The sequence below is a fragment of the Rattus norvegicus genome, chromosome 9, assembly GCF_036323735.1.
Source record: "Rattus norvegicus strain BN/NHsdMcwi chromosome 9, GRCr8, whole genome shotgun sequence".
Lineage (NCBI taxonomy): Eukaryota > Metazoa > Chordata > Mammalia > Rodentia > Muridae > Rattus > Rattus norvegicus.
In genome coordinates, this window is record NC_086027.1 from 31133028 (window position 1) to 31150471 (window position 17444).

Consider the following 17444-nt stretch of genomic DNA (forward strand, 5'->3'; position numbering starts at 1 on the left):
CTTCTTACATAACCCTAAACACTCACTTCCAGACTGTGATCCTGTCTTATAGGTTTTCATTCCTTCTCCCCATCATCAGAAAGGCTGCAGAAGCCAGGCCATGTGTGACTGGGTCATAGTCTCTGCAAAAAGTCCCTGGAGGAAACCGAGTGAACTGTGAAGGTGAGCCCTCAAGATGTGGGAAATGTCAGGCACAGAGTGACGCGGGCCCAAGAGAGAGGTTACATGTGCTGTGGGTGGCAAGAGCTGACAAGGCAAGGCCGCCGAAGCTTATTATAGCTCAGATGAAGCCACCACAAGCTCCACATACCAGACATGGAGATGCCAGGTTCAGTGTTTCTGCTGCTGGCTTTCAGGGTGGTTTTGGTCCAGTCACTCCTTGCTGTCCACCCCTGTTCCTCTCTTTGGTGATGAGAGTCTTTAGTCTGTGCGGAGACATTCTGAAAGTCTGTACTTCATTTTCTTATATCGATGGTGCTCACAGTTTAGAGATTACACTGGGTCTTAGAGTCCTGATGTGTGTGTTATGTAGGATCAAGTGTAGCACAGACTGTCAAGCTTCCTGTACTAGAGCTGCTGGGGACATGAGCACTGACCCTACATCCAGGGTTCCAGAGTCACTGGCTGTGGAGTAGGGCCTGAGAATCTGCTCTTCTAATCTCTCTCAAGTGGTGCTCATACAGGTCTGCCCCACACTTGGAAGATCACTGTGCCCAGCACAAAGAAGGCTTAGCTAGGTAGCACACAAGCAAACAAAACCTCCAAACTGTTCTCTTTACAACTCGAAATCAAGGTTCACTCAGGAGAAACTGTCACCCCCCAGAGGAGCTCAGTGAACACTGGTGGGCTTTGGAAGAGCATCACAGTGAAGGGCATTGGAGAAGTGAAGCCTCTGTGCTAAGCTTACTGATGGAAAGGACCTGGCTGGCACAAACTTGCTCTATCGGGCAAGCCTGGGATACAATGTAGGTTGCTGCATGGCGTGTGTGTGTGTGTGTGTGTGTGAGTGTGTGTGTGTGTGTGTGTGTGTGTGTGTGTGTGTGTGTGTGTGATCTAAAACCTCGCTGTTACTCAGAGGTAGAGTTGTGAGTATTTGAGCTCAAACACTTCCTTAGTCAGGATAAATGGCTTGATCCCAGAGCACTGCACTGACCCGGGACCTGTGCAATACGGGCTGGAGGAGAGTAGAGCTTCAGGCAGAATGAATTCCACTCCTGACTCTATTCCCTTTTAAGACCTCCTATGTGAAAATAAATGTCCTCAGGGTTACAGGCATTTGTTAGAAGTATCATTGTTCTGTATCATGGAAATATGTCACTTTTTAATAAACTGGTTATACACGAAATGATTGCTAATTAATCCTATAATATTGGTATTCTTCCTTAAAATCTGCTTTGTTGTATACATGTACATTAATAATAGTTACAGTATTAGCACAGTGGTATGTGTTGCTTTTAAAAATGAGATATTTTGGTTCACATTTATAACTCAGCCCTTGGAAGGCTGAGGCAGAAAGGATTCCTGTGGCTTTGGGGCCAGCCTGGGCTACATAGTGAATTTCAGGCCAGCCTGGATTTCAGAGTAAATTCTATCTCAAAAAATGAACCAAACATTAACATTCTGTATACATGCATGCTCCTTCAACCCATCTTTTCCTGGTGAGCAGAGAAGTAAAGTAGCCATGTGGACCAGAAAGGAAAGAGTCAAGACTGTTTGCTTTTGTTTTCCTTTAATGTCAAAAAATCCCTGAGATTTGACTCTTTAGAAATAAATCTTCCCAAAGCAGGATAGACCTGGAAGACCTGAGGCACTCTGAGTTTCTCTGGTTGTTGAGAACCAGGCTTAGGATCCAGTGAGAATAACTCAGGCTGTCCTGACTGATTAGTGGGCTGGACAGACGGACTGCTGACCTGCCTCTCCCTCCCACCATTTCTTCCCGTACTCTACCTACGGAAACAACCATTACCATAGAACCTGTCGGCTTTCCTCTGGGATCTGCAGTTCCCAAACGCTGTAGGATCGGAACCAGGAGTGAGAGTCGGGCAGAACTTTCTGTTTTCACTAGCCTCCAACTTAGTCTCACCATTTCCATTAGGGAAACACACATCAGACCACAGTAGCACTACTATGTGTCTCCCGTCACCATGCACAGTCCCATTGCAGATAGCTTAAAATAATACTCATGTGTAACAACTTTGAAATTATGCTGGTAGATGGTCAAGGCCACTTACTCTTCGGGATGTTTATTAGCTAAGCTTCATTTGAAATCCTACATATTTTATTTCTGTATTTCTCCAGAATGACAGAAGTGCTGAGGCCACACGGAATGGGTCTCGGTTGGTGTGGATCATAGGTAGGCAGTCTGACAAGATGGCAAAGGTAGAAGGCTGCACTTCACCCCATCCTGGGCTCCACTCTTGGCTTCCACGAGAGCAGGCAGTAGCTAATGGCTAGAGCTCAGGTGACAAGCTCCCTCCACCTAAGAGCAATCTTGTTCCACATCGTGGAATGCCAAGGGCATACGTAGAGATGTTCTCTGGGTTCAGTTAGAATTACTGAAGGGGGGGCGTGTTGCAGCTGCTCCCATCTTCTGACACTTCTGTAGGAGAATCTCAGAGCACCAATTCTGAGCCGTATCTTAACCCTGCTTCTGGGGCTGATGGTGTGTCTTGGTGGAGGGGTGTTTAAGTGCTACAGACGTCCCAAGAGAGACTGTGCTCCAACTCTCAGCACCAACCAACAACAACAAAGACCACACTCTAAATCCACTGCGAGATAAAAGGAACCATCATTCACCCAGTTGTGTCATGGAAATAATAAAGCGTTCCAAGAGGGTTCTTGTTTTATTTTGAATAGAAAAGAGTTCTCAGTCTGACAGGGGAGACAGAGGGAGAGGGAGAGGGAGAGGGGAGGGAGGGAGGGGAGGGGAAGGGGAGGGGGAGAGGGGAGAGAGAGAAGGGAGGGAGGGGAGAGGGAGGGGGAAGGGGAGGGGGAGAGAGACAGATAGAGAGGGAGAGGGAGAGAGACAGACAGACAGAGAGAGATGGGGGAGAAGGGAGAGGGAGAGGGAGAGGGAGAGGGAGAGGGAGAGGGAGAGAGAGAGAGAGAGAGAGAGAGAGAGAGAGAGAGAGAGAGAGAGAGAGAGAGAAGGCTAGGATGAGTGTGCAGAAGCAGGATGTGGGAAGGAGAACCAGGAGAACCCAAAGGCAGACTTCAGGATGGGACTGACTCCACAGCCTTATGTCTTGATGCCGGTGCTCCTGCGACTCTTCCGGGGTTTAAATCCCTAGGAGCAGAATAGTTCTCAAAAGTAGTCACATTACTTCTTCAAATCCTTGTGTGTGTAGAAAAGGATCATCAAACAAATGCCACATGTTTAATGTATATATTAGGCCCATGTGTCTTTGAGGGAATTCTATTATTCCTCACCTCAGAGAATTCTGGAGCTTTCTTGAATACCTTGATTGCTGTTGTATAACAGAGGGCAGACGGTTCATCCTAATTACTATTTCCAGCCTAGAAAGCAAAACTGGAGTCGCATGGGAATTTACCAAGAGACACAATTTCATGCCAATTTAAGGTTCGCTTCTGTGAACTGATTCCCCTGGCTTCGCAAGGCTCAAAATGCTTTCCAACTGTGGAGTTCTGTACCACATCACCTAGACATGTAAACCTGGATAGCCTGATCTCATAGGGTAAAATCAGGATCACGAGGGTTTGACCACATTTGTCTAGGTAGTGAAGTGTACGAGCACTCATGCTCTGAAACCAGATTAACTCGCACTGACCCTGGAGTCCTTACATTTGGGAACATCCCCATCTCTTTCCTAAAAGTCTTATGGCTTAGGGGGATCCTACCTAGCTAAACCAAGGAGTCTTGATGCAAGCATCATCCTGGCCGAGAGAGGGCAGCAGACTCCAGCCCTGCGCTCCTTGGGCCATCGCAGCCTGGTGGAGAGGCGAGTTGACAGAGTCTTGGCCTCTGCTGGCCCAGACCTGCACCTCCCTCCCAGGCTGTGAACGGCAGAAGGGTATGGGATCGAGGACTCCACCCCTCCCGAACCAGCTCCAGAAAGCACTTAGCTTTGTGTAGTTCGTTCGGGTCGCAGCTAGGGAGTGCGCCTGCGCTGCACTGCTTCCGGATTGAGGGACTGCCCTTGCGCATCACCGCTTTTTCCGCCTTCTCCAGCTGCTGCAAGGGCTCAAGGGTGCAGGTGAGCTGTGCATCCATCCCATGCAAGAAACCTTTCATGCAAAGACATGAGTATCCGCTCTCTACTTCAATCTCTCAATCTTCGCGGCAGAAAACAATTCAGAGGAACCGGGGAAGGAAGGGTTGCATCTCCCTTCCTCAACCCCCCAAGAAATCTTTCCTGGCTCATCCAGCCAATTTCCTGAATTTCTGCCCTCTAGGCGGCCCTAAAGCTTGCACCTATTTACGCTTTATCTTCCCAGAGGCGGGTGGTGGTGGGTAGGTAAGGCTCAAGCAGACTTGCTTGAAAAATGACTTTCATACCCACTTAGCTGGGCAATTGTTTTATTTTTATGTGAAAATACTTTGTGTATATTTATTGACCGATCTCTTAGTGGGTGAAGAAGATTCTGGAAGACCTGGCACTGGACCTGACCCGGCAGGGCAGGGCAGGGCAGGGCAGGGCAGGGCAGGGCAGGGCAGGGTTTTGTTATTCAGTTTTCTGTGCGGAGCAGTTAGTAACTTTACTGCATTGCATCCGGGACATTTTCCACGGTTGTGTTAGCACCTAGAATGCTATCTGTTACATGGACAGGCAGTACTTCCCGGTTACAGCCACAGCCCACTCTTTTCAAGTTCTCTCAGCCTCAGGGTTGGGGGTGGGGAGCGAAGGACAAGTGTCCTTGTTTTCCAGAAGAAGCCAAAAAGGTAATAGTGTAAGTTTTGTCAGCGAGCACTTGTTGGGAATGGATTCGTTTTATCCTTCTTTAGAATTGTGCGGTTCTTGACAATGTAGCCAGGCCTGGTGGGGCAGTGGAGGGGAGCCTGGATAACCTTCACACAGGCTGTGTCTTTGAGATACCAACACATTCACTTAGGGCAGTGTGATTGGAGCTGTGTGCAGGCCAGCAATGGATGAACTAGTGTAGGTTTGCCCTACATGAGCTTGGCTGGAGGAGAGAAAGAATCTGTCAGGCAACACACCTCAAGCAGCTTTACAGGAAATTAAAGGGATTTATAACATCATGAATAGTTGCGGGATTCAAGTGAACTCACTTTTCATACTTTAGGATAGCTTAGAAGAAAAACCAAAGCCCCAAACAACTATCTAATGACGAATGATCTGTCTTACCAGCTTTGAATTTGTAATGACTGTTGACACCTCAGTCTATATTTCAAATAATATATGTCTTGTGTGTGAGAAACACACCCACCACACACACACACACACACACACACACACACACACACACACACACACACTATTGCCCCAGGGCTCTGACTGAGAGAAAAACATCAAGACTCCCCACCCCTACATCTAGTGGTCCAAGGTAGAGACCAGTAGGGAGCCTTGCTTGAAACCTCCCAGGCCTGCCCACCTCCAGGCTGGGGACTCTCTAGGCTGAATCTCAACTTCATCCCCCCTGCTTGCTTCATTGTCCTTTCTCGAGGGTGGGCACCCTCATCAACCTCAGCTTCACTGTGCTCAGCTCCAGATCCATGTCTCCATCTCCCTAATGGTGTCTACTACCACAGGTAGGAAACACTGAGTCTGACTGTAAGGCTTGCTCACTGACCCCTTCACTGACCTCGGGGTGAGAACCTCAGACTCCCCTTACAGGCTGATGTGAGTGTAGGTGGTATTTCTGAGCAGACACTCTTTGCACAGCCCACGTATGATTCCGGTTTTAATGTGTGTCATTAATCTTTAACCATGTGTGCCTCTGTGTGGGTTTGTGCACATGCGCTTGCCCTCAGTTCTAAGGAGGTCATCAGATGCCCTGGTGTTAGAGTCCCAGGCAGTTGTGAGCTGCCCACATGGGTGCTGGAACCAGGGCTCAGAGGCTTCCCCAAGCTCTCCCAGTCCCCGCCCCCTTTGCATTTCATTTCAGTTTATTTACAAGCATGCCTCACTCGCTAACTCCCAGAAGGCTTTGCACAGGATCGTTCATCTGCTTACAACACTGGCTTACTCTGCTTGTTCCTGCTTTCCCCAAGATCCCAGCTGGGACCCTGCCTCCCCTTGACATCATCCTTAGACTCCAGTGCCCAACAGATGCCTGTCCTCTGGGGCTCTTCACCATCTGCTTCTCCCTGCCGGGTTGTACTGTAGACAAGCCTGGGTCTGCAACCTTTTCAAACTGCTTCCTACTGCCTTGCACAAGGGTAGTGCTCAGTGAATACTTGTTGAGTGGAAGGGGTTTAAATGTGCTTCATTGAGTGTCCAGATGACAGATTTATTCTATGTCAGTTGTTTTCTTGGTGTGTGTGCTGAAGTACCAAATAACAGGAGAAGAATATTATATAGAACTATTAATAATAGTTGTCTTAAAATGCACTTTTGCATTTAGTTGACACAGTAATTATCCGTATTTATGAGATAGAGTGTGGCATTTCAGTATCTTGTATTTAATATTTAATCAGCAGATTAGGGTGATTGGCATAGCCATTGCCTCAGACATTATTTTTTTCTACCGAGGCCATCCAGCATCCTATATGCTAGCTACGGAAGAATATAAAGTAGTTGCCAACCATGGCTATCCCACTATGCTCTGGGGCATTAGACATTGTTCCTCCTTACAGCAACACTGTGCACCCCTCAACTTCTCCCTCCTCCCATCATTTTCACACTTTGGTAAGATTGTAGCTTCCACACATAAGGGAGACCACATGGGATTTGTCTTTCTGTGCTGGAGCAACTAATGTTTCCTGAAAGAGCAGTATGTGCCGGGCACTATCCTGGTCCTCTGATTCATCTTGGAAGTAACCATGTGAGCTAGACATTTCTAGCATCCTTTTCTAAAAATGGAGACCGAACCACACAGCAGTTGAGGAATGCACCTGATTTTACCCAGCGAGTAAGCCTCAGTATCAGGGAGGCTGAGGTATGTAATATGGCGTCTTTCTACATAGTAGTAGGTGGGGCTTTCTGTGAGATGCTTATAGGGCAGAAGAGAGTGAGTGACAGGTGGGTGGTGCACTCTGGAGAAGCGTGGGTGGAGCGACTCAGCAGAAGAACCCACCCTAGGAATCTCAAGCACAGCACTCACACTGCTGGTCCACCTTGTTCAGCCCAGCTCCACAGTTCTCAGGGGCGGGACTGCACAGTGCGACTTCCCTGACTACGAATTCTTGGCTGTGTGTGGCTTGGACATTGCTTGCTTTCTCTGCACCTTAGTTTCCTCACCTGGGAAATACTTAATGCTGACAGCACTGCCCTCATAAGGTTTCCGTGGTGATTGACTGGGTGACATGGAATCGCGTGCTTGTAGCTCAGAATTGTCTTTCTCTTTAAAAAAAAAATAAATAAAATAAACCTTTTCCAATTGGTTTTTTAAAATTTATTTTAATTAGGTACTTCCCACTTCCAAAGATGGGGTCTCACTGTGCAGCACAGGGCAGCCTTGTACTCAAGAGTGTAGTGTGTAGTTACTATGAGTTCCCACCCAGTACTCTGTGTGTGTGTGTGTGTGTGTGTGTGCTTCAGCACTAAGCTTACACATTTCTTAGGTTTTTGATTTTTTTTTTAAATCATAGCACATTTCTTGTTTAGTTTTCTGGGGACTTTTGTTTGGTGGAGAGTTGATCTTTCTTTTAATGTTTTGGGTTATTTTACCTGTGTGTATGTCTGTACACCAAGAGAGTGAGTGCCTGGTGCCCATATAGGCCAGAAGGGCACATCGGATCCAAGGGGGCTGGTGTTACAGTCATGAGCTGCCATGTGGGTTCTGGGAAGTGTACCTTAGTCCTCTGGAAGAGTGCTCTGTATTCTTAATTAATATGTCTTCTAACATCATCATCGTCGTCGTCGTCGTCGTCATCATCATCATCACTTCATCCGGTGTTCTGTCACCGATTTAAAAGAAAAAGAAATCAGGTCTTACCTACAGCTTATTTCCCTTGGTGCCACTTCCTGGGCACAGATGGAATTTAATGGGTTAGTTCATGCAAATGTAAGGAATCTTTTACTGTTGTCCCCTCCCCCCCAACTTGTGTAATGTTCTCTATCCCCCAGTCCCCCTAGTCCCCCGCGCCTGGTTTTGGTGTTTATCTGTTTGTCTTACTGAATATTTTGACTGGCAAGGAACTCGGTATGTAGCGAGGTTAACCTCGAACTCCTGGAAAGCCTCCCATGTGCTCAGATTACAAGCAGGAACTACCTACCACACTTGATTTACAGTAGACTCTGAGATCAGTTTAACACCTACCTTAATCTGAGTCAGTCTTCTTCTAAAGGAGAAACAGCAAGAAAATTAAAGCAGTGCCCGAAAGAGCCAGGGAGATAGTTGAGAAGTAGAGCTCCTGTCTAGTCAGTTATTGTGCAGGTAGAGATAATCCCTTGTGCACTGTGTAAAAGCTTTCCCCTGTTAATCAAAGCTGGTTGGCCGGAGAGCTGAGGTAGGATTAGAAGGTGGGACTTCCGGGAGTGAGGAATGCTGGGAGATTCACGGGGACACAGGGGAAAAAGGTTATGTGAAACTGAGGATCATTTAACCTGCCATGCACGTGGCAGGACTTAGAATAGAATAAACCGATAACTAAGTTATGAGCTAGTTAGAGAGAGAACTGGCCCAAGCTGAAGGCCTAGGCATTTATTCACAACTATACTTAAGTCTCAGAATCATTTCGGGGAAACTTATGCATGGATGGGAAAGCCCACAGTTTTACACACACACACACACACACACACACACACACACACACAACACACACACGTGTACAGGAAACGTCACACACTGTTGCCATTTTTCATATGTACTAACATGATTATTTTTTCCTATGGCAAAGCAGATGTAAAAATGGCGAATTATAAAAATGTGAAGATCCTATAGTTACAAAGGTCATAGGCCCTAGGGGAGAACCTACCACTGTTCTGCTAACAAGACATAGTATTAAAATGATTCCTAATAGCATAGATTAGCACATCTTTGAACCCTTATCGCAGAAACATATTCTGGTAGTCAGTAATTAACACGGAGATTCACAGCTAGTCAACATCCAGAGAATTCGGCTGAGGTATCCCAGGCTCTAAATGGCATGTGTGTCATAGCCTTCCCCAAAAGGCTCAGGGATCATCTAGGAAGGAAGGAAGGCAGGGAGGGAGGGAGGGAGGGAGGGAGGGAGGGAGGGAGGGAGGGAGAGAGAGAGAGCGAGCGAGCGAGAGAGAGAGCGCAAGAGTCCAGAAGAGCACAGAAAGATCTAGAAGGATGTAGATGGGGAGAAGGGAGTATGTTAAAAATACATTAATATGGAATCCTCAAAGAATTAATATCTTTAAAAATAAACAATATAGAACTTACCAATTAACAACTTCATAGTATCTACATTCTTCACTATTGGGGGACACAGGGATAAAAGGCCTGATGCCTGTGACCCTGTCATACAGTTCCTTAAGATGTGGCGAGCCCCCGACCATAAAATTATTTTCATTGCTACTTCATAACTGTGATTTTGCTATGAGTTGTAATGTAAGGACCTGATATGCTGATGGTCTTAGGTGACCCCTGCGAACCTCCTTTCTTCGGTGGGCCAAAGAAATCCCATAGATTTGTGGGATAACTGTCATTGGTGTACACATTTGTTCTTCAAAACACTAGATAATACACCCCTTGCTTTTTCTTTAGACTTGCGTCCTTATCAATGGACTTGATTGGTTTTGGTTATGCAGCCCTTGTGACAATTGGAAGTGTTTTGGGATATAAGCGAAGAGGTAAGCCAAGACATTCCTTTCCCTTTGTCCATCTCTACCTCCCTTCTTCCCTCACTCCCTTCCTTCCTGACACAGTGTCTCCTGTTGCTCAGGGTAGTCTAAAGCTTTCTTCTGCTCTCCCAAGTGCTGGGACTATAGGTGGACACCACCATATCCTGTGCAAATCCGTCAAAGGAACTGAATGGAAAGTTGGTGTCGGTGCTGGCATGTGAGGATCTGTGACCAGAAGAAGAAGCTAAAGATGTCTTGGCGGTGGCTGAGAACCAGCACACCTTGGGAGAGATTCGCAGAGAGAAGTTCTGCAGGGCCAGTCATGGCAGAGCATCCCAGACTAGCCTTCTGGGCTTTCACAAAACTAATGTCACCAGCAATTATGAATTGCATAATTAATTTAATTTTTTCAAGGCAATGTACTTCCTACGTCTGTTTACACAGAACTAAAACATTTTATTCACAGATATTTGATTATAAAAAAGAATGGGAAGTTAGAGTCTTTTCTGCTCCTGAGAATGTTCTGTGTCATAATGTAGATATTAGAAATTTTACTGTTTTATAATAATTGACTATATATATATATATGCAGGAAAATAAGAGTGGATCACTCAGCTTTTGAGGGGCAAATGATAATTTTCTAACCCCACAAAATAATAAGGATATAAAGTACTTAATTACTTAGTTTTTACAGTTATAAATATTTAGAACCTCATACTCATACTTCTATCGTTTTACATGTGGATTCTTTTTTATAATTAATTTTGTTTGTTCTTAGAATATAGTGAGTCCTAGCTGTCCTGGAACTCAGTATGTAGAGCAGATTAACCTTGAACTCACAGAGATCTGCTAGATTCTGTTTCCTGAGTGCTGGGATTAAAGTTGTGTGCCACCATACCCAGCCTAAAAATTAAGAGCATTTAAACAAATGACTTATAGGCAAGGGTAGATTGCTTGTGGAGTATTTTAGAGACATCACTGTGGACTATAGGCACTTTTGCATATAGTATTTTGCATATGGTGGATAGGATATTCTGAATATCTCTGTAAGTCCATTTGATCTGTGGTGGAGTTTACATGGATCCCTCTTTATAGTTTATCTTGGATTTCACCCTCTAAATCAGGTTGGCCTCAAACTCATAGAGATCCCCCCGTCTCAGTTTCCTGAGTGCTGGAATTAAAAGTGTATGAAATAACACCTATCCCAATGATGAGTGGGTGGTTGTTTTCTGATTGGATGGGTTATTGTCTGATCTTTTCCAACTCCCCTGATAGTATAGGGAGGGTTTGCTGGCCTGCTATTGGACAAGTAGAATCCTTCTTTCCTCTCCTGTATTCATCACCTACTATGAAGGTCACCCTTTGCTGTGCCTTTGCAAACAAGCCACCTTCTTCCTCTTCTGTCTACAACGGACAGATTCCACCCCCTTCTCTAGACTGCCTTTGAAGATCCCACCTGGTCCCTGTCCCCCAGGTCACAGAATGACAGACTTGAATTCTTCTCTATTGCTGTCTGTCTGACTGAAGAATAAGTGTCCCACCAAAACCTACAGCTAAACTAGGTTTGAGATTTGAGGGCACTGGGCTTTTTCTGGGGCTGCCTGACTTAGGTTCTGGGTGAGACTTCTGTTTCCCTTCACGCTGCCTGGGACGATTTGTCTAGAACTGTGCTGGCTTGTCAGTTCTTTTCAGTGTGTCTCCTATCTTTTCCTCTGAATGTGTCTGATGTGTCTGAATGTCTTCTATTGCAGAACTGAAAAGAATATCTGATTATTTCTGCCTTTTAAGTGGGTATGGATAGATTCTCCTTCCTTCCCCACTCCCGGTGTACGTGTGTGTGTGTGTGTGTGTGTGTGTGTGTGTGTGTGTGTGTGTGTGTCTTTCTATCATTCTGTCTGTGTGTGTGTCTGTCTGTCTGTCTATCATTGTGGAGTGTTCATCAGAGAAGATTGCTCGCACATGTGTTAGAGCCATAAGTGTTCACTAGCCAGCCAGTGACTACACTGAGTGTCAGGATCCCATTGTAGCCTCAAGCCTTTCTCGGGGTGAATTTGTAAACACAAAGTCCTCGTCCTGGGTTGACATAGTTCAGTTGAACAGTCATCCAGAAGCAGAACTATAGAAGCTAAAAAGCAAGGTTAGTCCTTTTTGAGACTTTCCCCTAACAATACTCAACTTTGATGGGTTAGGCCTTTGTTTTCATTTTGACAGCTGCTCAGTTTTACAGCCCAGATGGCACTTTCAAAATGGAGTCGGTTGTGTTAAGATCTTCATGGCCTCTAAGGCCTTGGGCCCTGTTACACTATGATTGTCTGTCTATACCCACATGCATGCATGGATGGCTACTGTTGTGAGCCCAACTGCATGGCTGAATTCCCTATGGGTGTTTAAAATACATTTACCTTCCACCCAGGAATTCTAATCTAAAAGATTTTAAATTAGTTGACTTCTCTAAAGCAAGGAGTACGTGCATACTATTTGCTGTGTGTCCAGCATGCTTCTCTGCCCAGAGCACAGGAAGTTATTAGCATTTATCTAGGTGTGTTGGGTTGGGAGGCTTGACGGACACAGGCTGCCTGTGTCTTCTCCTCTCTCAGTGTAGTCACCGTTTTGTTTTTAACACTGTTATCTTGAGGCTAGGAAATAATAACTTAAGATAGAGCCGATGCTTAACCTACACAGCACTTCTCTCCTTACCCTTGTAAGGTAAAAATACTCATGGGACTCATTTCCTGTCATCACATCCCTCTAGGAAGAAGACGGTACTGAGGAGATTGGGGCTGGGGAGTAAGGGAAGGAGAGGAGCAACTGAGGAAGGCGTCCTTTCTCTCTTTTTTTTTTTTTTGGTTCTTTTTTTCGGAGCTGGGGACCGAACCCAGGGCCTTGCGCTTCCTAGGCAAGCGCTCTACCACTGAGCTAAATCCCCATCCCCAATCCTTTCTCTTTTTTAATCAATCATTTTATTCATTTGCATTTCAAATGATATCCCCCTTTCTGGTTACCCCTCCACCAGGCCCCCCTTCCCATCCCCCCTCTTCCCCGTCCCCATTGCCTCTGTGACAGTGCTCCACTCACTCACCCACTCGCTCCTCACCCCTCTAGCATCCCCCTAAACTAGGCCATCAAGTCTCCCTCCCCTCCCACTGATGTCAGATCAGGCCGTCCTCTGCTACACATGTATCTGGAGTCCTGGCTCCCTCCGTGTGGACTCTTTGGTTGGTGGTTCAGTCTACAGGAGCTCTGGGTGGTCCAGTTAGTCCATACTGTTCTTCTTATGGGGTTGCAATCCCCTTCAGCTCAAGGACGGCTTTCTTACTCTACCACATGAGGCCTATTTCTGCAGTGCTGGGTGTTCATGCTCCTTTGCCTTGCATTCAGTGTCTTGCATGAAATGACCTGTGAAGGGGTCCATGTACTTTGCCTTCATTCCATTATAGTGCCCAAGCAAGAAAATGCATCCATTAGATGAAAAATGATGGAATGAATCATATTCATTTTCGATGCGCTATTCTCTGTCTCTGTCTCTGTCTCTGTCATACTTTTTTGAGGCAGGGTTTCTTTCTCTTTGTTTCTCTCTCTCTCTCTCTCTCTCTCTCTCTCTCTCTCTCTTTCTCTTTCTCTCTCTCTCATACTTTTTTGAGGCAGAGTTTCTCTACAAAGCCCTAGCTGTCCTGGAATTCACTCTTTAAGCCAGGCTGACCTCGCACTCACAGAGATCCACCTGCCTCTGCCTTCCAAGTGCTGGGATTAAAGACGTGCACCACCACACCTGCCTACAGCTCTCTTTCCCCCTTCTTTATTTTAAAAAGACTGATATTCATTATTTTCAATTATTTTATATATACGTGTGGGCATGGATGCATCAGTGTAAGTGCCCAAGGAGGTCATGCAAGAGCTGTACTCATTTTTAACTGCTCAGCCATATTTCCAGCTCATGTTAAATCTCCCCCCTCTCTCTCCTCCCCCAGGTGGAGTTCCATCTCTGATTGCTGGGCTCTCTGTAGGCCTTTTGGCTGGCTATGGAGCCTACCGTGTCTCCAATGACAAACGGGATGTCAAAGTGTCACTGTGTAAGTGAAATGTCATCCCCCAGTTACAGAGGATCCACCTGGAAGATGCCCCCTTCATGAATGCTCTATACCAGGCTTACTAGAGAATGAATGAACTGTCAAAGTCAAGTGTCTGTGAGTCCCTGTCAAGTCTGAACATAACTCTTGTTCCTCTCTAGACAGAACTGGTAAGAAATAATAGTACTCACAGCCTTCTTCTGCCTCATGTTTTTATAACACAGGATACTGAAAACTAAGTCAGAAAAGGCATTGGGATTATGACCAGATTTTCCTAGGTGGACATTTAATGTATTTTTCAAGTTGCTGTGAAAATGCCTTTATATAGCCTTACATCATCATCATGTTCAGGGCACAGAGAGCTTTTATGTAGAGCCATGCCTTAAGACGGTCTTAGAGAACAAAGCTGGCTTACCTCTACCTTCTTTTCTTCTGCCTTTACTAAGAGCATGCCTGTTGGTTATCTCCACTCAACCCCCAAGGTACTTGACTTTTAGTCTCTTGACTAGCAAGCATCGATAATGTGAGAAATTCTAATTCATGGAATTTGGGTTTCAGTTACAGCTTTCTTCCTGGCCACCATAATGGGTGTGAGATTTAAGAGGTCCAAGAAAGTAATGCCTGCTGGTCTAGTCGCAGGCTTAAGGTAAGAGCCATTCTGATCTATGCTTTCCTTTGCCAGCATTTCCGAGTGGTGGCCATCTATGGCAGTACCACCCTGAATATGCCCAGGCTTGCCAAAGCTCTGGCAGTTTTTGTGCAGAGTTAATGTTCATGGGTCTATGTAGGATTAGTTGTCATTCCCCGCCCCCTGGACCCCACTGAGTCTGCTCTGCCACAGGGGAAGTTTGACCTTGCTTACCCATGCTAGCCTCTTCCTGGTGGGTGTCAGGTACAGCTGGGTTGCTGAGGAAGAGCTGAGAACAGAATGGGGTCCTGTGGGGCTCTTCAGTGTCTTTTAAAACCTTACATTTCTCCCTGACCTTTCTCCCTTCAGCCCTCAGCTGAGCCTTTCCAAACAGCAGGTCTGGTTTCTCTCAGCTGTTCATGGAATGTTTTTAAGCTGCTTCTGGGAAATTGGGACACAGGAAAATGAGTCCACCCTTCCTTCCTCTAAGGAGGGCTGTGACAGAGCCCTCAGAGCCCACAGCACAGGGACATGACAGGGTGGTACATGGCACTTCTGTCCCTCAGAGTGACTGCCCCTCTTTCTTCCTCTTCTTTTTACTCAGCCTCATGATGATCCTGAGACTTGTCCTGCTGCTGCTGTAGCATCCAGAGAAGCGGAGAGCCAAACTCCCACCATGCTGCTGGGCCTGGCAGAGCAGGCTCTTGCTTTAGAGTGATCAATTTAAATACATGGGAAATGTCTTACATCGAAATGAAAATAATGTTGTCACCCTAATATTTAAGAATAATTGGCAATGTTTATTCGTTCCCCCTGCAACGCCTTTTTATTTAATGCACAGATTTTAGATGTTTCCATTTGTAAATCCCAGTCTTTCGTGAATTATGACATGCTTGTTTGCTTTGACTCACTTTGTATCTGGAAATTGGGGGCTGGATATTTTCTGCCTTTGACAATCCCAGACACTTAGGACTAAAATAAGTTAACTGCAACCTGTCAGAAGATGGGACTGCTGGAGGGGACCACAGGGAGTGTGAATGAGCTGTGTGTGACTTTGTCCATTAGGGGTTCTGTTTGCATTGTTGGGGGTGGAGTAAGTTTGCACTGAAGGGATTCTGTTCTCAGTACATCAAATCCTGACCAAATGTAATCAGTGTTTAAATAAAATGCATCGTATTCTAAGTCACTTCTGTGTCTGTGTCTTTTCTAGAAACTCAGTCACTCATTCATGTTGGCCTTATCAGTTTGGTTATTAGTAAAATGGATGTCAAGGGAGGGCTGTTGACACCAGACCTCCATGCCTCTCAGGAGGCATCCCTGTCTCCCAAACCCCTGTAAAGTCACCACTCCATTTGAAGAACTGTTGTAACTTGAAATGTCCAAGGCAGCTTAGGGACCAGGTAGCCCATCCGGAGATCTCTGCCTATTTTCTACTGTCTGCTATGGTCTCTGGAAAACGTGTCCCATGCCTTCTTACCAAACACTAAACTGTGGAGTTCCACATTTAAAAATGTAGATTCTTAAAACATGGTCATACCCTTTTGATTTTAGAGCTTCCTTCTGGTTATGTAGAAGTATATTTTATCAAAAAGTAATAATAAAACCACGCATCTGCAAACATGGTCTGAAAGCAGTTTCGGGTTCCTGCAGTGGGCTGGCACAAAACTAGGTCTGTCAACAGCCAAGGGTGGGTTTGGAGAGGGGCTCAATTGTTAGCAAAGGGTGGCTGCTTGGGAAAGGGGCAGTGTTTGTCTTCAGTTGTCTATGAAACCCGTAAAGATGAGCATAGCAGGTTCTAATGGACAGCTCTAACCCTATGGGCACACTGCTAGTTAAAATCACAAAAGCAAACAGCATAAGTATGGAAATGGACTTGTAGGGCAGAGGGGCTGGGGAGATGACGGGGTGAGAGGAATGAGAGCAAGCACAATGCTCGATACACATGTATCGACTCTCAGAGAATGAAGAGAATCCAAACAAAGAAACGCGACATTTACTTAATGAACACAGCTCTGCAAATGTAACTTTGGGAGGAAGTTTCTGGATGTCTTCTGAGCACAGTTTGTGCTTTGGGGTGTTACCTAAAAGTGTGGGGAGCTGTGTAACCATTTCTAGCTGAGTCCCGTTAGCCCCCCTTGTGCTTCTTTTCCAGCCACAAGCATCTTGGAGCCATTTGCGTTCATTGTCAGTTTCTTTGCTGTGTCCCTCTTTCCACACTGCTGAGCAGAGCATTGATCAGATCCCCTTGACTGGAATTAAAGAACGTGTTTCTGTCCTTTATGAAGTCATTTATAGCAGTCCACATGGACACACTCACATGCATGACGCATGCAAAAATATACTTTACAAAAAAAAAAAAAGAAAGAAAATCCAGCAAAAGTATGTAAGGGGTTGCGAGATGGGGTGGCAAGATCACTGGCTGCTCTTCCTCAGGACCCGGTACCCCCATGTGGATACGATGCTCTGTATATTCAGTTCTGGGGAGTCTAACATCCTCTTCAGGTCTCTCTGGGCACCAGGCTCACATTGGTATACAGACCTACGTACAGGAGACTCCTACCCATAGAATAAAAATACTTTAAAAACTTGTTTTGTAGAGCTTCCTGCCTCTCTGATTGTAGTGTATGTTAGACATCAGTCCGAGGCACAAAGATCAGAATGCTCTGGCCTCTGGCACAGGCAGTGTGTGTTGTAAACAGAGAAAGGAAGCCACACAGAGCAAGCAGAGGACAGGAGAGGACCTTCTGTCACAAGGGAGATGTGTTTTGTTTGAACCTGGGTGGCTGGAGGCTGCCTTCTTCAAGCATAGGTTGCAATATCCATCAAGTTAGACTTCAGCTTTCTAAGTATGGGCAG

At 45.8% G+C, this 17444-nt stretch overlaps 1 protein-coding gene and 1 long non-coding RNA gene across 7 annotated transcripts in view; one reads left to right on the forward strand and one right to left on the reverse strand.

The window, feature by feature from the left end:
- Positions 1 to 8615, reverse strand: part of LOC102550123 (uncharacterized) — a 30980-nt gene extending 22365 nt beyond the window's left edge. For 3 of the 6 annotated variants that reach the window (XR_010054950.1, XR_001839776.3, XR_005489063.2), the window contains exons 1-3: positions 8401 to 8615; positions 7934 to 8038; positions 7380 to 7481 (exon numbers count right to left, since the gene is read on the reverse strand). This is a non-coding gene — a long non-coding RNA (uncharacterized LOC102550123). The remainder of the gene's footprint in view (positions 1 to 7379; positions 7482 to 7933; positions 8039 to 8400) is intronic. The other 3 variants (XR_005489065.2, XR_594325.4, XR_005489064.2) reach the window with 1 other exon arrangement.
- Positions 3984 to 15767, forward strand: Tmem14a (transmembrane protein 14A). Its single transcript, NM_001108790.2, has 5 exons — positions 3984 to 4214; positions 9817 to 9902; positions 13862 to 13963; positions 14519 to 14606; positions 15193 to 15767. The coding sequence occupies exons 2-5, from the start codon at positions 9833 to 9835 to the stop codon at positions 15230 to 15232; spliced, it is 300 nt and encodes a 99-aa protein (NP_001102260.1). The 5' UTR covers positions 3984 to 4214; positions 9817 to 9832; the 3' UTR covers positions 15233 to 15767.
- Positions 15768 to 17444: the final 1677 nt, after the last annotated feature.

Bases quoted from the DNA above. Each gene is read 5' to 3' on its own strand.
- Tmem14a (NM_001108790.2), top strand. From the start codon at position 9,833: ATGGACTTGATTGGTTTTGGTTATGCAGCCCTTGTGACAATTGGAAGT. The intron at 9,903-13,861 runs GTAAGCCAAGAC...CTCCTCCCCCAG, and splicing joins TTTGGGATATAAGCGAAGAG to GTGGAGTTCCATCTCTGATT. The intron at 13,964-14,518 runs GTAAGTGAAATG...TTTGGGTTTCAG, and splicing joins GGATGTCAAAGTGTCACTGT to TTACAGCTTTCTTCCTGGCC.